Raw genomic sequence first — 26,999 nt, forward strand, 5'->3', positions numbered from 1 at the left:
CTGGGGATCCTCAGGATTCAAAACTCAGATGATCATTTGGCTCCTAAAGCCCTAAACTCTCCAGCTGCCATCTCAGTGGCAGTCACTGTGTCCCAGGTCACTGCTTGGTGTCCTCCACAGCAGTGACCTGGGACACACGTGGCTGCACTGGGCTCCATCTGGCCTGGGAGCCACCTCTGTCCTTGAACTATGATGCATGGGTGTTGCCAGCTTTTGCTGGAGTGATAAAAGCTGACTTCTACATTCCAGCCAACAGTGATTGTGCCTCAGAAATTCAACTGTTTTCTTTCCACACTTCTAAAGCAGCCAAGAGGAGTCTGCTATAAATATTTGCACTTCCTGAAGCTGATAGCACCACACAGTCCCATGTAGTGATCAGGCCAGTTAAGGAGATACTAGTTGATCACCAGTAGATATTACTAGAATTTATTTCTGAAATATTAAAATACAAGCTGTGTCTCTTCATATGTGTATTTTTTGAAAATCATACTTGTGATTAGTCTGGTTTGTCTACAAAACCAGCTTTTCTTGAATGTCAAGCCATGACACTGAATTACAGGGACATAGGTGATAGGCATATATGTAAACAGCTATGAATATTTTGATTGTGTTGTTGAATCTCAGATATAGTTGGGAAAGCAGGGAATGCAAATCATTTGAGAAGTGGTGGGATTTTTTCTCTTCAATTTGTTTTCCCAAGTTTGAAAATGCCATTCTTAAACTACAACACATTTTCATCTTTGTCTGCAATTAAATTTCATCCAGACTGATTCAGTTAATGGGTGTGCTGGTGGTCATGTTCAGACACTGATAAATTGTTCTAACCATGGAGGTATTAAGGAGCAAACCTTGGGATGAGGCTTTTAGGCTGAGACGCTGTCATCCATTAGACTAAGTAGCAAAGCTGGAATACCTAAGTTTTCCTTTCAATCCTTTCACTGAATCCTTTATTCATTTTTCATGGCTAGTTATCCATATGTAAGGCAGGCAAGCAGGCATCAGTCACTAGTATGACCACGAATCACTCTTATTTTCTTTAATACTCTATTGGAAGATTTCTGAGCCAGCTCTTTGTGTGTCTCATATGAACCCAAGTTGAACTGCAGGCCTCTTGCTCTTCTATCAGTCACCCTCTTCAGGCTTTTTCCACCTGTAGTTGTTCAGCTGTGTGAGTTGAACTTTGGATGTTTGGAGCCCTCAGATCCCTGCACTGGCCTACATCAAAATATTCTCTTTTTGTTTGCTGCAGCCTTGCAAATGGTAATTTTGTGCAACTTCCCTTTGTAACAACTGTGCAATTACTCTAGGGACCTGCTGCCTAGATATTAATTTCCTTGTGTTACCAGGATCCTTCTAGCTTCATATTAAAGCTAATTGGAGTGCTGCTTCCGCTCTGTAGGTCTTAAATGCTTTGCTTGAAACGTGGTGTGAATGGTATGAATTAGTCCCACTCTGAGCATTTTTGTGCATTTCCTTCTGCTTGAATTCAGCATGGGGGTGGTATTTACCTGGCCAGAGGTATATTTGCCAGACTCCCTTTATAGACAACAGAGAGAAACAGGCACTGCTGGGGCTGATTCATCTCATCCTGAAGCAGGTACCTAAAATAGGTCAGTTGCATTGTGTCCTGAAAGCTCCCATTTTCTCTGTTCAGTGAATGGAGTGTGGGCTGGGACACAGGAGCTCTCTCAGGCAGCCAGCTGCCCTGCAGACATTTGAAGTTAGGTGAGATGACCCTGCTGCAGGTGTCCTTCCTGAACAGGGATTGTGTTGAAAGGAGCACTTCTTTAAGTGGTCAGGGCAATTTCTTTCTTTTTCTTTTTAAATTAAGCTTGAAAACTCAACTTTTCCTCCATAAAAGAAGCCCTATTAGACTTGACATGATTTGAGCCAGCCTGAAGGATAGTTCATCCGTTCAAGGGCCAAATTCTCACCTTTACCATTAGACTGTGTGTTAACTCCCCTTATTCAAGCTCACCCTTGCTGAAGCAGAGTTGAAAGCCAGGCCCAGTGAAGGGTTCATTTCCATAAGGAGCTCCTGTCCTGAGCTGGGCAGTTGCTCTGCCCACTCATCTGCCCGGGGCAGGAACAAATGGCAGCTCAGGGAGCACCGTGAGAGCCCCATCTGTGCTGGGCTCAGCCTGGCTGGGCAGAGCTCTGTGTGTGTGTGCTGGGCTCAGCCTGGCTGGGCAGAGCTGTGTGTGTGTGTGCTGGGCTCAGCCTGGCTGGGCAGAGCTGTGTGTGTGTGCTGGGCTCAGCCTGGCTGGGCAGAGCTGTGTGTGTGTGCTGGGCTCAGCCCGGCTGGGCAGAGCTGTGTGCCAGGCTCAGCCTGGCTGGGCAGAGCTCTGTGTGTGCTGGGCTCAGCCTGGCTGGGCAGAGCTGTGTGTGTGTGCTGGGCTCAGCCTGGCTGGGCAGAGCTCTGTGTGTGCTGGGCTCAGCCTGGCTGGGCAGAGCTGTGTGCTGGGCTCAGCCTGGCTGGGCAGAGCTGTCTCTGCTCGGGGCAGGAGCGTGGCTGGAGGGGCTGTGGCACTGCTGGCCAGGCACAAACCTCAGGGCACTCAGGCAGGCAGCAACAACCAGAGGTATCTCCTGCTCCTCTCTTGTCCTGCAGGTGATGCTGCTGGATGTTTTACTGTTCGTTTTTACAGTAATTTTTATAGCACTGGATTTAATAGACCTGGTGTCACACAGATGTGCTTGTACGCAGCAGATTCTCCATTTTCTGCTTTGCCCCAAAGTTTGCAGAGCAAACAGATTTTTACCAAAGTACTAAAGAAAAGTCTGGCCCAGCGTCCTGCAGCTGCCCTGCTGATGGATCAGGACAGCAGTGCACAGGGTGCAGTCCCAGTACTGAGCAGAGGGATGATCCCTGCCTCTTCTGAAGCTCACCATGGAAATCTGACTCCATTTGACCAAAGGCAGAGCCCAGCAGGGTGGCACTAGGATTCACAATTCCATATGAGATTAATTAATTAGAGTCATTGTAAGGGATCCACATTAAGATTCCTTAAAAACCACAACCCAAATCATACTTTTTTTTTTTTCCCTTTTAACTCTAGATATAAATCTTCATGGGTTCAAATAACATTTTAAGGAAGAACTATCAGGGTCTTATATAATCAGTTTGTCCTGATTTCCAAGAAAGCTCATGGTTTTGCTCATGCAAGTGAAGTAATTTAATAAGTGCTTTAAAATCCTTTTCCTTATGTGGGAGGGCATCTTAAACTTAGGGCTTTTTTTTTCCTTACTTCTTATGGCATTTTTAATGAAGCATTAATATATGCAGAACATCCCACCAACCCTCCTTCCATAGCTCTCTTTTACAAACAATATTTGTAATGTATACCATAGCTTGTCTTTTAAAATAGAAACAGATTGCTGAACAGGTTTTATGTCCTTTATTAGAAGATGCTGAATTTAGGGCATTATTTAGTCTAATCCCTTCAAGAGTATGTTTTGTATATTACATAAACAGGGTTTCTTCCATCTTAAAAACAATAATACAACTATATATTACATTTTTTATATGACAACAGCTGTGATCTCCTCTGTGCTGGAGACTTCATGATACTGCTTTCACCCATAGTGCTGTTTATTTTTCCACAACTACTTTGGCACTGGTAAACAGGAGTGAACCAGCCTTTCTAAGGACAAGATTTTAATGGCAAACTGGTGCATCTGAATTGAGTCCTGTACTGCCAGCATAGTCAACAGAAGCTCATTTGAGCTAGCACTGCTAAAGTTTACTGAGATGTCATGGAAAATTCTGCATTTCAAGTGTTAACAAAGCCCCTGAATTCATTTATCTCCCCAGATTAGAGTCAGGTAGGCTTCCCAGCAGCTCCTGTGATGTTCCAAGTAGCCCAGCTCAGGCAGGCTGTACTGAAGTCTGGCTTCATGCAGCAGCAATCATCTTGCTTTGCCACAAGCAGCTTCCTGCACTGTATGCTGCAGTTCCCTGAAGACTTCTTGACTGTCTTCAGCAAAACAAAATTCCCATTCCAAATGAGCTCCTGGAACCCTGTCTACTCTATGACCATTGGTGCTTTTAGTTACCTCTTCCAGCCCATTCCTCCCTCTCACTCTGGAGCAAGCTCACCATTGCTCTCTGGACTCCAAACAGCCTTCCTCCCTGGATTCATGATTTGTGCCATTTTGCCACCTGGACCTTTCCTACCAGGAATGGACAGATTTCCTGGCCTGCCTCCGTGGTGTCATTCCCACAGGCAGCAATGCAAAGGAGTTTTCTGAGCTTGACCATGATTCCCTTGTCCCCTGGTAGGTGTGGAGCTCCAGGTGCCCGTGGCTGCCTCTTTGCTAGCAGCCTTCAGCAGCTGCAGCAGCTTTTCATCCTCCCCTTGGCTGCTTTCCTGCACCTGCCTGTGTGGGAGCAGGCTCCCAGCCTTCCCTGGCTGGGCACAGGGAGTTCTCCAGGCCACTTTGCTTTACCACAACCACTGTTCTTTCACTGTTTCAGGTGAAACACTGACATTATGAATTATGAATGGCTTTAAAAAAAAATTCAGCTTCAGAGTGTTTAAATACTTCTATTGGAGATGCAGGTGTGGGACACAGGAAAATGGTGAATGCAGTTGGAGTATTCAGAAAGCTTTTGTTTTCATTGTTTACTGTAAAGCTGTAAAAGGTCTCTTCTAGAAAAATGCCTGAGAATTCACCTTAGAGTATTGACATTACTGATTGTCTTTGGAGTGGGTAAGAGTTGTGATGCTCTCAGGTTGCTTATTTTTGTGAAGTTTGACTCCATCTCTTTGAAACAATGCAAGCAAAGCCACAGTAAAAGAGCAAGTGCAGCAGAAGGGACCTGCAAAACTCCTTTTAGCTGCCTCTGGAGTTGGTTTTGTGAGTTAAATCAGATTCTTTTGGGGCAGGAGAGAAGGAAAAAAGATAAAAGCTGCTAGAAGGTGTGACAGTGGGACTGTAATACTGCAGTATGGCACTTAGCATAGCCTAAATCTCATTCCATCTTGTTTGATCTGATGGGAATAACAGTCTGGCAAAGGATTATCAAGGGCTCACATTGAGTGGTTTTGGGTGCTGCTTTTAGGGTAAAGCTTCTCCCTTTCATCTATCTGGTTATCTCTGTAATCTTTTTCAAGGGCTTTTTCAAAGCAAGGAGATAAATCAGTTAAGGGATAGCAGTGTTACCATCTGGATAATGATGCCAACCCACAACTTCACCAAGAGGTGTTAGAGCTTCCTAAGTTAAGCAGGTCAATATGGTTTTTTTTCTATTTTCAGCTTGTGATGATTTCAAAAAACTATTTGAGCCCACAACAAACTTTGAGGAGTGTATAGGATGGAAAAGACAGGGACTCTACTAAGTGGAAGGGGAGAGATTTATCAAGATAAATGACAGTTACAGTAAGAAAACTCACAGGAGTTTCTCAACTGTCTTTTTAATACAAGGGACAATTCTTTGTAGCCGCTAATAAACATCTAACATGGCTAACAATTACTGCTGACCAGAGCACTTGAGGTCTGACCTGAGTGGAAATGTGAGACATTTCTGACTCTTCTGAAGCATCTCCACTCATCCTTGATGTCATCCTTTCCTGCCTGCATCTCCCACCTGCTGCTCAGTCTGCTCATCACATGTGGGCCCCTCATTGCTACAAGAGGCCAGTTTATCTAAAAAGCACAATATCCTGCTGTCCCATTCCCCCAGTTTTTCTCTCTAGTTTTGGGATTTAAAATAAACCTGTGGATGTGCCTAATGTCTCTGCAGTTCATGATGCTGATGGCCTTTGCTGGGAATGAAGTGAGCTGCACCCAAAGCACTTTGTGGCTGCACCAAGCAGTGTTTTAGTTGCCTTTTTCCCCGTAAACCCTTGTGCTGCTCCCCAAGGACCATTGGGAAGGAGCAGGCTGAAGGTTTTCAGGGAGCTGACCAGGTGCAAAATGTCAGGTTTACTTTAGCTAGATAAAATAAATATTCTTTCCCTGTCTTTCTGCCTGTAACAGCTTGCTTCTCTGTTGTAGTTTGTTACTGTGCAAAAAATTCAAAGTGATTCCTTACAGTGTATTTGTACCTGCTGTGGACCCCTCAGCAGTAGCTCACAAGGAAGTTGTTATCAAAATTTAAGAGCTCTCAAGTGCATCATGGCCAGCATGAGGAACTGTTTTTGTGCTCAGTAACTTTATTTTTCTGAAGGATCTCAACTCTCCAATCATCCAATCCATCCTTTTGTCTCCCCCCAGACAACATGTCCTGGGCTTCAGCAAAGAGGGACTGTAAGTCTGGATGCTGCAGAGGGACATGGGAGCTGTGGTGGGAATTCCCTGGCGCTGTGCTGTTCCAGTCCCACCCTGTGCTCAGAGGTGAAGCTGCCTCGGGTTCTCTGGTTGCCCAGTTGCACACTTCACTCTCCCTGAGCAGGGACTGCAGGTGGGGACAGGCAGCTCCTCCTGGTGCTCCCTGCCAGCGAGGCTGATGGATCAGCGCCGGCAGGAGTGGGAGCAGCCCCAGGACCAGCTCGTGGGGCAGGGCTGCCATGGCTGTCACTGGCTTCCAGGAAGCCAAAGCTCAGACTCCTCTCTCCAGAGAACCAAGCTCAGGCTCTTGGCCTCAGGAGCATCTTCCACTTGCTGATAAATGAGCTCTGCTGGAAATTCCCAGCCACGCTCTGGCACAAGTTATTGAGGAATGGCCAAGCCCTTGTTGATGTAGCAGCAGCTTTACTCACAGGCACCCAAGTGTACTGTGACCCTGCATCTTCCTACCATCTCCTCTGCTTTGTCAGCTTTGGTGGGCTCATCTGAGGCTTCCCAGGGCTGCAGCACCACACAGGGATCTTGGCTGCTCCTCTCTTACCATCTTACACCAGGAGAAGCCTCTGTGTGTGAAACATGGGCTGAATATCACTCCTCAGTCCTTTTGCTTTCCTTAAGCCTTGCCTGATTCACTGCCTACTGCTGCCAGCAGGCACGTACCAGGGAGCAGTGCTGCCTTCAAATCCATGAACTCTTCGTGCAGGAACGCAGGGTTCCACCAAAGGCTTGTTTGTTGGAAGGAACAGCAAACATAAATACAGCTCTGCCTCCCCAGCCCACCATCCTACAGCAGTGGGTGTGTATTTATAGGCACAACTTTGTGGTTGCTCTGTGTTACTGTCTCCCTTGACCCCTGTGCCCCCCCACCCTCCACCAGATGTGCACAACAACCATCTGCCTTTTCCCCGTGGGACTGGGAATGTTCCTGCCATGTAACTAAAAGCCAGCGGGCTCCCTGGCTGGCAGAGCAGCTGTGCTGGTGCATCCTGCACTCCCAGAAAGGAAGGCATGAGACAAAACCCAGACTCACTCCCTGCTCAGTGACCCTGGGGGCTGGAAGCACTGTGGTGACAATCTGTATTAGAAAAGGAACAGCCACATACCAGGAGCTCTATTAGTCTCCATGTGAAATGGGGTCTGTTGTTTGTGCATTTTCTTAATGTCACAGTTTTGCTGCAAATAGCACAAATATAAGCAAATTTTAGAAGGCAACTCCAAGATGATTGTATCAGTTCAGTGAAGAAATAGAAGCAGAAAGGGAGAAGAAAATTATATTCAAAGCTATATTTAAGTGTGGCAGCTCTAGCTTGGCCTACTTAATGAATTAGTAAGTTGGAATCTCAACAGATGAGCCCTTACAGTGTTTGTTTTACAATTATGCTGTCACTCAACAATACTGTGTAGTAGAATGTTGGCTGAAAGGTGACCCTGTGTTGTAAAGCATCACCACAGTCGCCCCTTTTAGCTTTGCAATGTTTATTTGTGCAGTTCCCACATGATGACTCCATGTGTGACATCCTGTGACAATGTGTAAGAGAGCCAAGGCCGTGCCTTGCCCAAGCCCTCTCTGGGGTTAGTGCAGCATTTCTTGAGGACTGAGATGGGAGTTTCAAAGGCTGTGCCAGGAATCTCCTCAGGGCACGGTGGGTGTTCACCAGTGCCCCACCTTTCCTGCTGGAAGTTGCACTCTCAGCGTCTGCAGCAGCTGGAGATTATTCTCTCCCTCTCTAAAGGTTACCAGTGCAGCACTGAGCCCGAGTCTGTGCGTCAGAGCTGTCATTTCAAGCCATCTGCAACATGCTGCTGCTTATTTAAATGTTAACTTGTTTGCTCCTCAAACATGCAAGAAAGGAGATGAAGATCGTGGAACAATTATATAGAGCTTTGCAAGGCCTTCCTTGTTCACTTCCTTCCTCAGACAAGTAGGACCATCTGAGGAAAATTTTGCAGGAGGGAAAAAGGCAATTAATTTCTGTTGCAGATCCTGAATTTACAGTACTTAATTGCTTTAGCTACTTTACTTTTTTTTTTTTTTTTTTTGGTTTTTTTTTTTTAGTGGTGCACTGGAAGCTTATGTTCAATCAGTGAGAACAAGAGAGGGAAAGGAGTTTGCACCAGTCTATCCCATAATGGTTCAGCTGCTGCAGAAAGCCATGTCAACCCTTCAGTGAACACACCTGGACAAGGCTCTCACACCAGGGAATGGATGGTAACACAGCTGGGGGCTTTGGTGCCACATGGGTACTCACTGTTCATGTAAATTATCCCCAAGCACCTCAGCTTTACAATGAAATGTTTACTTACTTCATGTCTGAAACTTCCGTCTTCTTGCTTTATGTTCACATTACAGGAACTTACTTATACAGAAATATTATAAGGAAATTGTACAACTTTTATGTGCTGTAAGTCTACATCTAATTGAAACATTCTTAAGCATTCCTTTTGAATTTAGAACAGTATAAAATTAGAACTCAAATATTACAGTGTAATTGCTGAATATCTCAAATAAGGAAACAGCTCTTTTCCTACAAGTAGAGTTTTAAACAGTTGAATACATTTTAGACATATTCAGAAAATGGTACTTCTGAAACATTTGAATCATCAGTTTCTATCTAAAAATCACTAATTTTAACACAAGGAAAAATATTTATAACTAACCTAAATGCTTCTCTATTGCACTGCTATTTGCTTAGAAATAATTTATATTGATTTCAACTCTTCTTGCTTAAACTGTAATAAAGAACATTAACTATCCAATCCTGAAAATAGTATTTGAATTTCTTCACTGGCTTCCTAATAGCAAAGCATTAAAATATACTTTGGATGGGTTCATGTAAAGACTTCCATGCAGAATGTGCTCATTGCTGCAGGGCTGACTTCATGATTAGTCTTCTTCATTTTATAAAATACACAACACCAAATTTTAATGAATTTATTTGAAATAATATACAAGAATATAGTGTGCAAAAATCTTAGGGGCAACATCATGTAGACGTGTCATAAACTGAAATTTACAGTTGTGATTCTTAAAAAAACCAACGCACAGCTGTTTAGTACAGGAAAAGCCATGATTGTAAATGTTCACAGCAGAAGCAATTGTAATCCTAACGCAGCTGCTCTAATTTTAGACAGTTGGAGGAGGAAAAAAAAGTAAAGTGCAAGTGTTGCACATATAGTTAAGTGCAAAGTTTGCCCCCACCATAAAGATGTCTTATGGCAAAATAAAATATTGTAGAATATGTGGCAAAGACAAAACACAGAGTTATAACTATGATGGTGATGATATCAACAGCACCACTTTTCTTGAGATAACGCTATTTATTTGTTTCATCCTGTCCAGGCCATTGTTTCCACCACAAAATGACAGCTCTAACTAGTGCCAGCTGACCCAAAAATATCTCCCTTGTGGCTACAAGTTTTCTAAGTGGCATCCCAAGCAGCAGCTCCCTTGCTACATCACACCACACCCTCCATTCCCACGTTCTGGTAACTTGCTGGCAGCAGGGCAGGCTGGGAAGCTGGAAGCTGATAATACACTTTGCCATTTCAGAAAATCCCAGGCCCCAGAATCGTAATTAATAATACAGTTGTGCAATACATATTAATCAGCAATAAGAATCAATGTATATAAACAGCTGTTACATATTTTAAAATTCCCCTTTTTGTACATTTTCTTTTAAAAATAAACATTTATACATATCTCCTTCGCCTCTTTCTAAAGTACTTTAGCACCACAGGATATCCATTTTCAAGCCTATATTACCTGATACATAATGAAGTTTGGAAGAAAAATAAGGCAATTTGGTTTAAAATGCTGATAGTTTTTAGCTTACTTAATGTTCTATTGTAAAAAGCAAATCTGCACTCAGATCATTTCCACGATGGTGCCAGTATTTTATGGTCACACATAGTCACAACAAGAGTAAGACCTTGATCTTGCATCTTCCCGCCATCAAGCAACAGCCATTTTGTAAATACAGAGTTAACAGGAAAATTCTGGCTTAATGCTGTTGTGAGCCCTGAGAAAAGAGAAGAGAAAATTGGGTTAGCAATTACCGAGCAAAGGGCCCAACACTTGTTTTCAAAGCCACAAGTACTTCTAATCATTGGTCAGTTATTCAGAAGAAAACAAAAAGGCCAAAGCAGACAGTTTTACTCCTGATTATCAAAAGACCATCCTGACTTCTGTGTCACAGCCTGGAGCCCACTGTCATTACTGAGTAAGGTTACCAGACTGCAAACAGCTCAGTTCACTGAACTGGAACAATTACAAAGGGTATTTCCTGCTGTAACACTGAGGAAATGGGTTCTACAGATCCTGTTCTCTTGGCCTCAAGACTGTAGGGACAAGGAAAATCCTACTACAAGGCAGGGCAGGAAAGCCTTACTGAGGCAAACCCATCACTACTCAGCTACACACAAACACGCCTCTGAGCTGCCTGAGGCTCACAGGTGAGCCTGTGATCTCACCACCCAAAGCTCGAGACTGCAGTAGTGTGAAAGCAGAATAAATAAATAATATTATTTTAACTAAACCCACAAGGAAATGTAACAGAAGCTGTCACTGTTGATTAAAATAGAATGCAGTGAACAGAAAAACAGCTTGTTCCTAGCAGCTGGGATTTGGTGGAACCTTCTGCAACAAGGGACTGGAAACTGCACAAAGTATGTGCAGCAGAAAGAAGCAACTCAGTGTTGGAGCATTTCTTATTCAGTCTTAAGGCAACACTTGCATATGCTCTTGAGAAAAAAGCCTCATTTACACATCAAAGGACAGGGGTAACTTGAGGATGAAATATTACACCACATGGATGGTTTCACAACCATGTAGATGAAGTCCACACCACCCTTCAAGCTCCTACTCAGCCATTAAATGGAAGAACTTGGCAAGCACTCTGTGCAGCTCAGTGGATCTTTCCTTCCAATCTACTCTTCTAGTTGAACAAGCAGAATCTCCTTTTTTTGATGTTTCAGCTTTAAAGCCCTTCTCTTAATACATCCCCCACCTACTAATACATTGCTGCAGATTCTTATATTGATGACTTTCTACAAAGTGGAAAACAATTTCTTTTCCTACAGAAGTAGTTTTATCTACTGTATTTATTTTACAATTGTACAGACGAATAAATGAAAGGGATTCATGGGGAAAAATTATTTTGCTCCTTCAGTATCTTCATATATGCTGATATAAATTACCAGTAAGAAAACTAGGAAAAGGTAAAGAAAAAGCTTTTACAGAAGATGAAGTTCAGGTACAACCTTATGAACTCACTTCAAAGCAAAAGACCACGTGCCCTTCCTTTGCATTTCACAAGCAAACTAACTTTCAGTAAAATCCAGAATCCTCAAAACTCTCATAAAATATTCAGACAGACCCTCTCCTGATCTGTCTCCTGCCAAACTGCCAAAAGCAGGTTACACAACAGGGAGTAAATGAAGGTTTCAGCTAATAAGAAAGCAGCTTATTCTGAACAAAGCACACTGTAGCCACCCATCTGAACACATGTAACAGCATGATGAAAAAGACTGCTTCATAAACATACAGAATTCGTTCGTTTTCTTTTCCAACAGTCAGGATTTAAACGCTTCTGCTCCTCTGCCAAGGCCTTGGCTTCTAGTGTGTACATCCTTCTTTCCTCATTTTTCATTTTCTTCCACCTGTCGCCAAGTATCACACTTATGGCTCTGCAAGATAAATGTTTACAGTACAGTCAGGACAGTGCTAAGAAATACCAGGATATTTTTTTTGTTTTTATCTGAGCACTTCAAAAAAGATGTGAGTTAAATGTGGAATTAACACACAAGGAAGAAATCAGCTATATGTTAAAAATTGAAATAATCATATTTGTGATTATCTTCTCATAATTCTTTTAGTAGTTAAACAGCTGAGACTTCTGTGTTAGCTAAGCATGGGTCAGTGCACATTTTAACGTTTCAAAGGGTGTACATACAGCAACTGGCATAAACCAGCAAAATAGAGATGTTACAAAAACCACCACCAAATGGTAACTCACATTTGTTTTGCTCTACTTTCTTACTAGAAGATCATATGACAGATTTGCTGAAAATATGTTCTCTAATAATTAGAGCAATGAACTGAATATGACCTCAGCCAAATATTTGATTAACTGCAAGTCCCCATGTCTATTTAATCAGTATCTGTAGCTTCTTCCACCTTTAATCCATCCTGGGTGGAACATACTGATATGTTCCCATTCCTGTGCAAATGGAACCATTTGTTCTCATACATTTATAACCAATTCCAGATACTGAATTAATTCCTTTCCTTACAAACTCTAGGTCTTTTGACAACACTTCCCTGTACTAGCCTGCCATATTGCTCAACTTCACTCCCCAGTGTTGGATCAATATTCCATTAAAGCTTTAACTCCGTCTTTTAGCTGAATGAAAATCTCTAAACAACAGCTCTTTTATCAATGACTATGAAGTGCTTTGTACTTTGGCTTCGGATTACAGCAATAAGAGTTCTGTGACTGGCTCTAAGAAAAAGATGGACACAACCAAGTCCTTTTCTTTCTCCTATCAATAAAGTTCCTTGCTGGCAGTGAAGGAACTCAAACAGAATCAAGACAATTGGAGTGTCATCAACTGTTTCCATAACACGGCACACACAGCACTCCTGAGTGCTGTTCTGCACCACAGAAAATAAATGGATTTGACTCCTGCAAGGCTGAGTGGTGCCATTCAGGTTTTTGTGAGCTGCAGAGCACTCAGGGACCACATCCCAAAGTGCCCAGACAGCCCTTGAGCCTGCACTGCCCTGTGTTCCAATGACTCCTTAGAGCAAACTCCTCCAGGGGACACCACATCCCATTGCCATCAAACCCATTCGCACAGCCTGTCTCTTTGGCAGTGGAATTTCTGTTTTTCTGTCCAAACTGAGAACCAGTATCTTTGGTGTGTCATCAGAAGCAAACATACCCAGTTTAATTAGCAGATTTTTCATCTTCTGACAGTATCCAGAGGCATATCACCAGAAACCTGTCTGCTCTGGGTCACCAGCTTGTACTGGATCACTCACACCCTCAGGACAGAACACGGTGACCCAGAGAGAGCAGGTCTGCTGTAAAAGCTGTTGCCCTCCCAAATAAAAATGCACCATGAAATCTTTTAAACAAAAATATAACTTCCCTCATCACTAGAAGGCCCACTACTCAAAGAATTTCTGAACACACAACCAAGTTCAACTATGGTTACAGTGTTACAGTGAAAAGTATCCAGAAAATAAACAAGTGCAGCCCTAACACCAGTTTTTCAAACAGGATCTTGCAGTCCATTATAGTATTGTGTGATTCTTGACTTGTCCTTTGAATGTTTACAAGCTCACTGTCTTGCTGACATGCCTTGAGCTGTTTTGTCTCAGAACAGGCCATTTAACTCAGAATACCTCAAGTTCTGTACTTTCTTATTCCCATAAGGAAATAACAGCAGTAAACATAAGAACTCCACTGTACAGAAGTGGCTACTATGTTGGAAGCTCTATACAGTAATCTGAAAATGACACAAACTTACATTTAAAAAACATGAGTTGCCTCCCTGCAGCTAAATTAATGAATGCCTCAGCAACACTTGAGTGACAGTAGCTGAATGCCTGTATCAATTATCACTAATGCTATTTCTGCCACCCTGTGTTTTATGGATGCTGTGGAACTGCAGCCAAAAACTGCACTGCCTCCCAAGTGAGCAGTGCATTTTGAACTGTACTTGTAACTTTGTCATCTCCTTCCTTCAAGGTAAACCTACTCACTGTCCTGCTTGCTCACTGAAACATTTCACATCCATGCAGCCACAGCTTCAGTTCACTGCATCCATTTGAAATCAGCATTTTCAACAAAATTTATAACCATCATAAACTTTCCTGGCTGACATTCTGTTCCTTTTCTCATTGATAGTTGCAATCAGTGTGAAGGCAGCAGATCTGCTTCACTGAACTTACTATAAACATTACACAACATCATTGTCAGGACACACAAGACTGGCTGGGATTGTTTGGCACGATTCTGTATTTCAGCACCAGTTACAGCCTCCTTATTAGAACATTATAAAATAGTAAAACCCCCTTCAAAGCCCTGCCAACGTTAATTTTTACCAGCTTTAGTTCAAGAATTTTTGTGTCACAATGCAATTTTTACAGTAAAAGATTTTATAAAATTACATACAGTAAAAAATCTGATTGTAAGATCAGTCCATGTTCAAGTGTTTCAGTTTCTATTTACATATGCACAATTAGCACCAAATATTACTTAAAATATATGTAATGGAAATCTTAATAACAAAATGTTTAAAAGCAAACAGGCTAGAGATTAAGAACAAAAAAAAACCATACTAACAAACACTCATCCCCCAAACACAGTCATACAATTCTTCCTGCAAGTTTCAACAGATTGTTGAATGCCTTTAGGGCAAGAAAAATTTAGCAATGTGCTGTCTGGATATGATCTTTGAGATATCCTAACTTATCAGTACTCCACTCTTCAACAGGATATACAGACTGGAAATAAATGCTTGCAACTTCAGGACCAATTTGCAATAGTAAGTCAAGACTTAATTAGGAGAACCAGAAACTCCCTTTTTTCCATTACAGCACATGAGCAGAGCACCTCATCACTGTAAACAACAACGGCTCTGTAATTGTGCCTCTGCCAGTGCACACATACATGTATCAGTTGCTTTACCCCAATCTTTTATCAGAAGGTAAGTTTGCCAAAAATGGTTTGTATCAAGTTCACTGAGTACTGAAAATATTCAGAGTCCACCCATAAACCACCCTTTATGTTAACATCTTGCAAAACTTATTCTTAAAACAATACACACATTTTATTTCAAATGCAACATTTAGCCTATTTAAATATTAAAGTGGGACACAGCTATTCTTCTAACTCACCAGTAATAGCAAACCTACAGTTTGTATCATTACCTGTTGTCTTTCCCTGGATACATCTGAGTGTATTCAACTCTGTATTTTTTGGCAAAAAGCATGAAGGCATTCATTGGTCTTTTGCACTTGTTTGGAGAAGTGGCACTCACAGTACTTGCAGTCCCTGAGCTGTGGCTTTTGCCAGCTTTGCTGTACAAGGGATTGGAGGGAAGATGTGACGATGCAGCAGAGGCACAGTTTTTACTACTGCATTCTGATCTCTCAGCATCTTGGTTGTTTGCTCCCCCAGAGGAGAGCGAAGCGCGGCGCTGGCGAGCCATGCTGCTGAGCACATACACTGCAGAGGAGTCCATCGGGGTGAAATCGTAACTGCAGGGAAGACACACATCATAAAGCATCCAGAAATGTTCGTGTAAAACCCCTAAATACCTGTTCACTCTTCAGTTTTACTACAGTTCTAGTATTTTGTCCTTTTTTGTGTGACATAATGATTTGTGCTCGATGTGCATGTCAGTGTGAAAAACAAAAAACTACAAGACTTTGGCAGGTAAGTTAGTATTTTCTTCAGTGTGATGAAGACTGCAACTTTCCATGTTCTGCTATGTACTTTCCTCAGCTAGGTATCTGTTAACTATACTGTGTCTTAACACTTCATTCTCTTTTTAAACACGCATTTTTCTTTCTGCTTCTGTCCTTACCATAAATCAAACATGATCAGTGAATGACAGGTACAGAAAGGAAAGGAATGCAAAGAGTTCACTCGCAAGTATATACTAATGGCAAATATGAAACCACTACATAGATTCTATTCACTTCAGTACAAATAACTTCCCTGGGCAGTTGAATACAGACTGTTTTACACACAAACCTTCCGGGGAGGTTAAAGCCCTGCGCAGAGCCCCGTGACTTGGCACTGTTTGATGCTGTGCTGACAAACGCCTGCCCTCTAGCGATAAAACCACGACATTCCTCCTCGAGGTATCTGAACAGCTTAGGTGACGTTTCCGTAAAATTCAGACCTCCAAATACGACAAACTCTTGCAATTTTTAGCTGACCAATGACTACAATTAACTTCTAATCACTAAAGAAGTAGTTCTACTCCACAGCCTGTTACCATCTCCAGGTGGAAAAACACTCTTGGAAAGGGGCTACTCAATCATAAATCCAAACCACTAAGTTACCACCACAAGACAAACATAGAAGGTATATATGCTAAGGCTCCTCTTACCTATTGCTCAGTGTGACTATAGTTGCATGATTTATGGCCAAAATAAGGGGTTTGAAGAGCTTTTTTGCAAACACCAAGTAGAACTACAAGCAAGGAAATGCTGCATGTGGCAGTCCAGCCCCTCTCTGCAAAGGTAACTCCTCTTGTGGACAGAACCACACAGAAGAGGGGAGCCCAACGAGTGGCCTCCACCATCCCTCATCAGGAGAGTACAAAGCAGCAAAGAAGGGATAATGCTGACCATCTTGCAGGTATCACAAGATAAGGGGAAAGGATCCCTGTTCTACAACAGGCCAGCACCCTTCCTATTCCTAATCTTCTCATAACACAGAAACAGAATTTTGTTTTTAGTTCTTCTGTTATCACAGCTGCAGCTGCTACATGCTCCTTACTCAATCACTCCCTTCTGCCCAGAAAGACAAGGAATTTGAAGTCAGCTGAGCTCCATATTAGTAAGGAGCCAGAAATCCAGATTTTTCAGTGAGGTGTAGCTACCATGATTCTAACAGCTAACTTGGAGTAACCAGGAGTTAAGAAAAACACCCAGACAGCAAATGAGTGAAGCCAAACAATCTGAACTTGTTCTGTGCCAGACTGAAATTATACAAGAGCTCCCAGGGCTTGAACTGCAAAGAACATCTTAAATTCTTTTTTTTCTGTTGTAAAAACCAAAGTGCAACTAGATTAAAAACAGATGCTAAAAAGACACTGACATTACAGGAAAATATGGATTTTACTAAACCTTAAAATCTCAATATAATATGGAAAAAATCTTTATTATTTCCTTAGACTCTTAGAGTAATTTATGTTGAACAGGACCTCTGAAGGTTATCTAGTTGAAGTTCTAGCTCAGGTAAACCCCAAAGTGAATCAAACTTTGAAGTTAGGGAAGTTTGGTCTAATAAAAAGAATGCCAAAAAACAGAATACACAAAAATAATAAGATTATGAACATACTATATTCTAGAGCCACTGCACATGCATTTACCACTAAGAAACTACTCAGATAATTCAGATGTATTGTTGCATATGAAGCATGAGATAACAGCTGGCAGACATACTATTGTCAGAAAACTGTACTAGGTTTTCAAACATAATCCACTTTACCTGGAGAATTTATAAAGACAATATATATATTTTTACTGCTTTTTCTAATCGGCCTTTAGCTATCATAAAAAGAGGCTAAAAAGTTATTTCACTCCAAGGCACTACTGTGCAGTTTAGCAGAGCACATAATTAATTACACAGCTTTCCTAGTACTGAGTATTAATTTTTTCCTATCATTTATGTTGTATTGCCAAAACTATTCTCTTTCCTCTATATAATGCTTCAAATTCTTCCAGACTTAAGGTGCCTACTCATTAAATACAAGAACCACTGAGGCCACTTTATCCAAATATTACCTTTTAAATGTATCAAAAACACCTGAATCATCAAAGTTAATGGCATCAGGGTGTCCAGGAGGTAGACACAGATCTCCAAGATGCATTTCACAGCATGGAATGCCATGCTGTACCACAGTCAAGCTTGGATAAAAAGATGACCAACCTGAAGTGGTAAAGAGTTAAATTAGACAAACGGCCAGACAATCTCTCCATTTCTTTATTGGAGCAATCCTATACCTTGAAATTACATAATTTTATAAAAGTGTTCTGATGTAGTTTCTTTCACACAAAAGAAAAATCAGAACTCTTACTTAGGGAATTCTTATTGCAAACAGTTTATTTTTATTTCAAATAAAATCTCATTCTAGCAAAAAAGGAATCAAATCCTGGAGACTTTTACCATCAGAAGTTCCATTTTTAGCAAGTGAGAAAAGCTTCCCTTATTTGCAGTTCTCCTGTCTCCCCCCACCCCAGTCTTTCTGCTTTCCTGAGCTCCATTGATATACTCAATGAACTCTTTCCTTATGAGATAGGCAGTATTCCAGGAGCTTTATGGCTTTACAGGTTTTTTTGTTTGTTCATATTCTGGATTACCTTACAAAGATAGTAAACTATTTCTACACCACAACTTTTATCACTTTCATGAACAGTATGGGATGCCAACAAAATCTGCAGTCACTTTCTGAGAATATTTTAATATGCAACCAAGTGTACTTGAGGTATTTCATACCTTTATTTTTAACATAAAATGGATGATCGAGTCTGCATTCTACAGTAAGCAAGCCATCCTCCACTGTGCCAGGATCAAAAGTCAGCTTCAGCACTGACTCACCACAGGAAATGCTTTCTTCATGAGAAATCAACTTCAAACCATTGGAACCATAGTCCTGTTAACACACATACAGTTCAAAAAATTTCCCCCAAGAAAAGCATATACCTGTGCATACTCTAGGTGTATACTCATCGTCATGCATTGTATTAAAAAATAACAATATTCTAATTTGCGCTTCTATCTAGCTAGAAATTAATAAAGATGACATACATTCAAAACATACATAAATGAATTTAATTCAAGTGCCTTTCTGTGAGATCCACAAACAGCACAGTGATCAGCTCTAAACAACATTAACGTCAACCTATTTTCCTGAGACAGTAATTAAAGGCACAGGGGTAATGTAAGAAACAGTATTTGCTACAGGTATTGCAGTGAGTTTGTTAGAACTAACAATTACCTTGTAAGGACTGGCTGGGAGATTTTCCTCTTTTCCACAGCTTTCAGATCTTGCAAACTCTTCAACATCCTGCCACTCTTTATTGCGTCCTTTATGAAAGCACAAGCGAGAGCCTAAGGGAGTTTTTCAAGGAGAAAAAGAATGTTAGTGTTAGTTAAAAAAATCTGTGCTACAAGAGAAAAAAATCTACAAGATAAAACAAATACTTATTTCATGAAACACGCTATTTTACCTTTTAGAAAACAATGCCAGACAGTTGAGGGCCAGGAATGGCACCATCCTAAATCATCATCATCTGAAAGCGATGACATGCAGAAAATGCCAGATTCTGATTCACTATTTGCCTATTAAAAAAAAAAAAGCAAAATGGTGTTGGTATTTTACTGCAGACCATTTTAGGACTGGTCTTATATGTCTTAAGACAGTCTATATTTTCACCTGTGGCATCATTTTGCCTTAAATACTAATAGGAATGTAACATGAAGACAAAGATTAAAGGAATGCAATAAACGTGAATGCATTGTTTTAATCTCCTTTTCTGAGATGCATCCTGACATTTTTGGGTTTCATTCTCTGACATTCATTTCATCTCGATGGATTATCTTATGCTCATTTGTAAGCATTTTACACCTCATCATTCCTTAGTCATCTACAGAATCATTTAAAGCACATTACTTTCTATGGTCCAGTTACTGGAAAGCTGTAGGCTCAAGGCAGTTGTAGATAAATCCCTGGAGAAAATTCACTGTTGTTAACAGACAAATTTCAGATACCAATTAATACATAGGAAAAGGAGACACAGAACTGACAGGTTTTGTGCATCTCAAAGGAGAGGGATCCATATTTCCTTTTGAGGCATCAAATGAGATAATTTTTTAAAGCTTGCTGTAGAAGGAATCACAATAGAAGCAGAGCTTTCTTACAAAGTGATCTCATAATAAAAAATATTAAGTAGCACCACAGGCCTACCCGGAGTGGTAAAAAGAAAAGTAACAGAAAATCTAGCTTAAATAGCAATAGTATTAACACTAAACAGATTTTTTTTTAAGCTAGTTTCCCTTGCAAAAAAACTTGACCCATTGCTCATACATGTTTATTTTAAAAAGTTTCAGAACAACTCACCCTTTCATGTCTGACTGGTGTTTCATCCACATCATTCTTGGAGAAGTTAGGATCATTGTTTGAAGATCCTGGTGGAGGGCGTGCATAGGAATGTAAACTTTTGCTTGTTGCTATTATGCGAACAGGAGATGATCTACAACAGAAACATGGATTTTAAAATATCTCAGATTAAGATAACATGAGACTTTGCTGCCATTACTCTAAAATGCTTTTATTGCAAATATTTCTGTTTGCATGAGCTGAACACCAAACAAACCTCCCACACACTAGTATTCCAGGGGAATGATTAAAGGGCACAAGCTCAGGCAAAGGGAATACTTAGCATAATTCCTGCATAGGTTCTATATAGCACCCAAATGGCAGTATTACTTCCATAGTGGCATCTCCTTAGCACATTGCTGAAGCTTTTACAAATTTTCTGATTAAAAACCTAAGAAAAGCTGTACAACAAAAAGTGAAGCCCAGCGATTTCCAAGATCCCACACTTGCTGCTCACAGCCTCACAGAATTTACAGATCACAAACCTGAGACAGTTACCACTAAAATACACATTGCATTAGATTTCCAACTAGCTGTTTAAAAAAAAAAAAACAAAAAACAAATCTGAAGTCTGTGCACTAGAAAGCTTTAAGAATTTAATGTAAGAAATTCCTCTTAGTTTTTATCTGCTGCTTCACTTTTGGAAAATGTCCATAATTTGTGAGCCTGCTGTGGACAGGCAATGTCTTTACATCATCCTATGTCATTCACAGCTGGAAACGAAGCAGCTTTTGCACCAGGCTCTGAGATGAGTTCTGTGCATACTTTCACAGAACAAATAAAAAGACCAAACAATAGGGCTCCAGTTCAATGTCAGAGGGTGACAAGAGTGAAGGGAATATTTTGGAGACAGGATTATAAATCTCTATAGTTCAAAACTGAAATGAGTGTCAGTACCTGTTATAAAAAGCGCACTGCATCAAAGGACTCTGAGGACTTGTGGCTATATTTGCTAATTCTGTCAACCAGTTCACCCCATTCTCACAAGAATAAGCATTTTCTGGATTGCTGTTTGAGGTATGTTGGCTCCATGAAGGCCTTGAACATTCCTGATGTGAAACATCAGCACCAAGCTGAAAAAGTGCAGGTGGGGTAGAATCTGTCTGCACAGCCTGTAATTCAGGAAGATCATCTACAAACAAATGCACAAATTACCATAATTATACTCAATTCTTTGCTGTCCACTCAATTTGACACCAAATATTGCAAATTTGATGAAAAAAAAAGGAATCACAATAAAGTAATTTTATTTTCTCATATGACAACTACCAACATTTCCCAAACCCGGTTCAAAAAAATGGACACAGAAACAGTAACATCTCCAGTCAATTCTATATTCACACAAGAAATTTAAGAAAAAAATTATGTAACTAAATAAAAATGTAGTTCTGATTTTAAAGTTTTGACAGATTGACCAGTTTACACAGAACTATACTGCAGTATTATTAAAAAACAGCATGCTTCCCTAAAATACAAAAACATTCCACAATAGACAACTAAATTAATTTGTCCTTGAAGGTATGACACTAAAAAAGTTCAACATCAGACCATGTTCAAGGTAAAAGGTTTCCACCAGGGAACCAAAGTTAAATAACTCAGCTTAAATAAATCATGAAATCTGAGTAGACAGCCTGGTAGGGTGAATTCCCATCAACAACATACACCTTTCCTATCCCATACAGAGTAACAGAAAAGACCCCAGCTTGTTAACAGAAGTCTGTGCTATCTGCTGTCATATAAGTATCATTATTCTTAATCACTCCATAATTTAAATTAAATGTGCTAATATTTCACAGATTATATGATACTTTCTGAAGTATATGCTGTTTTTCTCCAATCCGTAAGAACTGAAGTATCCTCCTCTATCCCAGAATCTTTATTTGCAGATCTAAAGCAACATGATTCCTTTAGGAGGAGCTCTTGAGCTTTCTGTTTGTTTTTCTTGTGCCAAAAAACCCTGCTCCTCTGGGGATTAGAAGCAGAAATTTGTGGCTCGGAGTTCAAGAACATATTTGAGTCAACAGGCCAGTGTGTCAGAACTGGAAATAGGTTAAAGGGAAAAGTGACTGCAAATACCTTCAGATGTCACAATTCCCTGCCCTACCCAAGTCAAAAATCAGCAATTTCGTTCAATCAGCTTCCAATAATTTCAGTATAGGAAATCTAAAACAAACTTCAGAATTCAGTTTCCTCTGAAAAAATCTTGTTATTTACCAAGTTCCATGTGCTCATCACAGGATGCATATCCAGGAGAAGAGGGCAGGTTTTCATTACACTTCAGCAACTCCAGTGACTCGTTCATCCCTGAAGTTCTCTTGTCCACTACCAGAAGGAGTTTCTGAACTGCATTAGGCATTTGATTTGTCTTCACTTCCCACACCATGTTAGGATGCTCCAAAGTATCTGACTTTAGAAAGACAGAGGTTAGAAATTTGTATACATGTGAACTGTTTTAAGTTGCATCTCATACTACTTCATTACCAGGGCCCTAAATCCTCATTAGTCTGTTGAGTATCACAGCATATTTTATGGGTGTCTGGACACAATCTTGTACAATGCTTACAGAAAACAGAGCTAACTCTGAAGTCAAGAGGCTACCTGGGGCCCTGGCCACTTGAGTTTCTAGTATCTTGAAGAATGGAGACTGCCTGGCACTTCCTCTGTTCCAGTAACCATTCTTGCTGCAAAGAAGCTGTTCCTCATGCAGGTTTGAACTTCCACAGCCTGTGCCCACTGCCTTCAAGAGCCCGGAGTTACCTCAACCACCTCAAGCCAAGATAAATGACATTCACTTGGTACCCTAAGCCACTCAAAAGGCAATCAGATGGGTCAGACCAGATTTGATTTTGGCTATCTGTCCTGGCTATTCCAGACAACTTCTTGCCTTATAAAGAGGGTGGACATGGTTGTCAGGAGAATTTGCCTAATAAAATACCTGAAGGCTAGCACTGACCAGCCTGTAATTTCCCCACATCCCCCTCCTTGAAGCCTGGTGTGACATTTTCTTTCTTCTAGTTATTGGGAGCCATCCTGCCACCAAATCCACTGCTTTTTCAAGACCATCCTCACAATATGTCCCTGCCCATGGCAGGGGGTTGGGAACTAGATGACCTTTAAGGTCCCTTCAAACCCAAAACATTCTGTGAGCCATGACTGACACTGGCCTAGAGGGATCCCATGTGCATCCAATGCCTCATGCACAGATGCCCCACAGAACCAGCCTGCCCCTCACTTGCTCCATGTCTACCACACACAAAGAAGTGCCTTGCTCTCTCAGAGGCAAGCTGCTACACCCAGGGACTTGAGGAACCAGGGAACAGGCCTAGAAAATTAAGATCAAAGCAGAAATGCTGTCCTCAACCTTGTGAGATCAGGCCCACATTTTCCCAGTTGCCCTTTCAGCACTGGCACCTCTGCAGAAGCCTTTTCCACTCCCCTTCCCATGTCTGGCCTCCAGGAAGAGTCAAACACACTGGACTCCTAACATCCCTCACTGTGCTGCAAATGGAAATATAAAGTTGCCTCTACTGGAAGATTTCACTTCAGTTTCATTTCCCCAAATCCTAGTAATGTTTATACCAAAGCCACTCTGTTAGATCATCTTCAGCAGAGAACTGTGTGCTTATTCTACACAACCACTGTCTCTAAAACCTGGTAAACAATGTTATTCCAATCCTTAGTAATTTGGTTACCTACTTTGTTTTTTTTAAGATGAGGATGAATTAAAGCTATCAAAACACGATTAGCTTGTACTTTAATGAAGTGTCCTTGAAAAAATAATCATGAGTCTCTCACAAAAGAGCAGAATACAGTTCATAAGAAAGAAAACCTGAGAAGTCTACCATACGTCTGCCCACTAAGAAGCTACATTAGAGAAACATCAACAATAGCTGAGAAAAGTGCAATATTTTCATATCATAGAATGACAGGGTTGGAAGGGACCTCTGGAAGTCATCTAGTCCAGCCCCCCTCTACCTAAAGCAGGTTCACCTACAGCAGGTTGCACAGGATCACATCCAGGAGGGTTTTGACTGGAAAATTTCTACCCTTCTGATCTCCTAATCTTTCAAATATATGCAAAACTTATATAAACTTGCATGCTAAACATAAAAAGATGTTTGATTCTACTCATATGGCACTACTACAAAGCTACATTGGCTTATTCTGATTTTAAGGTGGAGAAAAAAAGTCACAGCTATGAGAATACACAACTCAAACCATCAGTGACATTATTTTCACCTCCAGAAAACATCTTTAACAAAATTTATAGCCCTGTCACCCATGAGGGACAGTAAAATTACAAAACACCACAAGAGCAGATAGCTCAGTTATTTCTGAACAGAAAAACCAGACCTCAGTAGTACAGGTCAGGACCTTGAAGATTATCTCCAACTAATCAACTCTGAAAAGCCACTCCTTGTTTTTCTGGCTTATCTACGTCTTTCCTTTCCCTCCTTCTGCCCTGCTGTTTGTTTTATTTTTCCCTCTATTTTTTCCTCTCTTCCTTTCCCATTTTCCTTCCAAAATGAAGAAGCAAACTTATTTCTAGAATGTTACCTTCTCCTTCCTTCCTGCCAGGTGTCAAGACTTGAAAGTCCATGTCCTGGTACCCCAACACTCTGAAGGTCAGAAATAAGGAACAGATACAAAATGCTTTCCTTTCTGACAGGAAAGATACTTGTTTCAGAAATGAATTATTCCTCCAAGTCGCAAGAATTTCTCCAAACCAAAGCCATCTGTGTACAAAAGCCAAAAAAATCCTCTAACAAATGAATTACAATGAAATTGAAAGAGAACTACAAAGAAAAACAAACAAGTGCCCAACTTTACTTTTCAATTTTTTTATTCTACTTTATTAAAGCCTGCTTTGGACATCATGTCCTTCGCTTCTCCTCAGCCTTTTAATGGTTTGAACATGAAGGGGATTCATCACTAACTAGCTTGTAAGATTTTTAAAATTCAACTTTATGTTGAAAATTTGTTGTGTCAGATGTTGTCTAGAACCATGCTTCACAGGACTGTAATTACTGCGGCTGTCTTTGGAGGCTAAATGAAATTATTACTTTGTGCTTTAAAGCAAGTGAATTTGTCATGCTAAAACAAATGGCAACACTAACAAAGACTTTATTAATTGAACCATGTCTATTTCTGAGGGACAAAAAGAAACTTGGGAGAAAAGTAAATAAAGACTGTGGCTGAGAAAGGGTTCAGCAGGAACTGGGCAGCATCCACCCAAACCGCAGTGTGCAGGAATGCCTGGGTGGAAGTGCTTCCCGTGGCTTTTTTCCTTCTGCTATTTGCCTTTCTTCCCCCAACCTACTGACGAAGTTTCAGGCCAGCTCTACGCCTGAGCAATAAGCTGGACGGAGTTTAATTTGGAGAACAGCTCCTCCAAGCAAAACACAACATACTGGCAAGACTGGATCTACACCAGGGACTTTTCCTGGCGCAGCCGCTTTGATCAGGAATCCTCGCTGCACATCCCCGGCCGTGCCAGAGCGCGCAGCCGAGGCACAGCGTGATTCACCATGTTTTCCAAGGCCGGGCGGCCTGCTCGCTGACGCAGGGCGGGCCGCGCTGCCCCCGCCGCCCCGGCCGCACCATGGGTCGCTGAGGACGGCGTTCCCCGGGCGGCTCAGGGGCGGCGGAGCCCCGGGAAGAGCCCCCCGGGACCCTCAGGTGGAGCCCCCCGGGCCCCCCTCACTCGCAGCCCCTCAGGGGCTCCCCCCGCCCGTCACGTGACCTTGTTTACACCCGCGGCCGCACGGCGCATGCGCGCTCGGCCCCATTCATTCGAACTGCGTAACATCGGCCCGGGGGGCCCCCCCGCGCCCCGGCCCCGCTCCCCCCGCGGGGCTCATCCGCACCCACGGGCACCCCAAACGCTCCCCGTGCCGCGCAGCCACTGCTCCCACAGCGGGCACGGCGCCCTCGCTCTGACAGACCGGGGCGGGCAGCCGCTCCCCGGGGAAAACAAGGGGGGGACACCCCCCCTATTCCGCTTGTTTTCATGGTTTGAAAGGGCACAAAGAGCACCGGCACACCCCGTGAGTTTCAACCCAGCGGTGCGGCAGGGTGGCGGCTCCGCGGTGCCGGTCAGGGAAGGCGCACAGTAAACAATGTCCGAGGCTCCCGGCGCCGTCAAAAGACTGGACCCCGCGACCTCCTCGACTCGACATGCGATCCCTAGCACTCCTGTCTGACCTACCGAACCCCTCCCGTCCCCCGCCGGAGCCTCGCAGTCCCCAAAAGCGGCAGCTCGAAACTTTGTAGCACTTACCGAACCCGTCGCCATTACCGAGCTCCCCTCGGCTGCCCCCCCGCCCCGTTCTCTCGGTGGGTCCCGCCCCCTACAGGCCAACTCGGGCGCTGAGTGGCCAGAAGCGACGTTGCTCAATTCGTAGCCACTTTCTATTGGCTAGCTGGCCTGCCTGTCAAAACTCCTCCCGGAGGGCGGGCATGTTTTGACTCTCCTGCACAGCGGATTGCACCGCGCCGCACATCAATCACCCCTACGCGGCGCTCCGATTGGCCGATGCCTCGGCCAGCGCCCGCAGAAGCTCTCTGGTAGCTGTAGTCACCATGGCCGCCCGCGCCTGCCCACGGGTCGGCGATAAGACGACAGCCCCCAGGATGCCCCGCGCGCCGGCGGCGATAGTAAACAAGCGGCGCGGGACACGTGTACCGGCCCGGCCGCTGCCCGCCCGCTCGCTCCCCCCGCCCCTCACGGCCCCTCACGGCTCCGCCGCCCCGGCCGCCCCAGCCGCGCTGTGCGGAACCGGCCCGCGCTGCGCCCCAGCCAC

At 42.4% G+C, this 26,999-nt stretch overlaps 2 protein-coding genes across 4 annotated transcripts in view; one reads left to right on the plus strand and one right to left on the minus strand.

The window, feature by feature from the left end:
* COG5 (component of oligomeric golgi complex 5) overlaps positions 1 to 9,048 on the plus strand; it is a 173,575-nt gene extending 164,527 nt beyond the window's left edge. The window contains exon 22 of the mRNA XM_066550811.1: positions 8,348 to 9,048. Coding sequence (XP_066406908.1) covers positions 8,348 to 8,462 — 115 coding nt within the window. The 3' untranslated portion in view covers positions 8,463 to 9,048. The remainder of the gene's footprint in view (positions 1 to 8,347) is intronic.
* Positions 9,049 to 9,209: 161 nt separating this feature from the next.
* On the minus strand, positions 9,210 to 26,509 carry HBP1 (HMG-box transcription factor 1). Of its 3 annotated transcripts, none has more exons than XM_066550812.1 (11): positions 26,477 to 26,509; positions 22,411 to 22,603; positions 21,094 to 21,328; positions 20,158 to 20,290; positions 19,268 to 19,379; positions 19,036 to 19,148; positions 18,534 to 18,690; positions 17,822 to 17,966; positions 15,230 to 15,559; positions 11,835 to 11,976; positions 9,210 to 10,310 (listed from the first exon to the last, which is right to left on the minus strand). In XM_066550812.1, exons 1-11 carry the CDS (start codon positions 26,489 to 26,491, stop codon positions 10,293 to 10,295), a joined length of 1,593 nt encoding a protein of 530 aa, XP_066406909.1. In that variant the 5' UTR covers positions 26,492 to 26,509; the 3' UTR covers positions 9,210 to 10,292. The 3 variants fall into 3 exon arrangements, with proteins under 3 accessions (XP_066406909.1, XP_066406911.1, XP_066406910.1); XM_066550814.1 differs by having other exon boundaries at positions 22,411 to 22,599; positions 26,477 to 26,507; XM_066550813.1 differs by lacking the exon at positions 26,477 to 26,509 and adding an exon at positions 24,754 to 24,805.
* Between the last annotated feature and the right edge of the window lie 490 nt (positions 26,510 to 26,999).

Source organism: Molothrus aeneus, chromosome 5, assembly GCF_037042795.1.
Source record: "Molothrus aeneus isolate 106 chromosome 5, BPBGC_Maene_1.0, whole genome shotgun sequence".
In the NCBI taxonomy this organism is placed as follows: Eukaryota; Metazoa; Chordata; class Aves; order Passeriformes; family Icteridae; genus Molothrus; species Molothrus aeneus.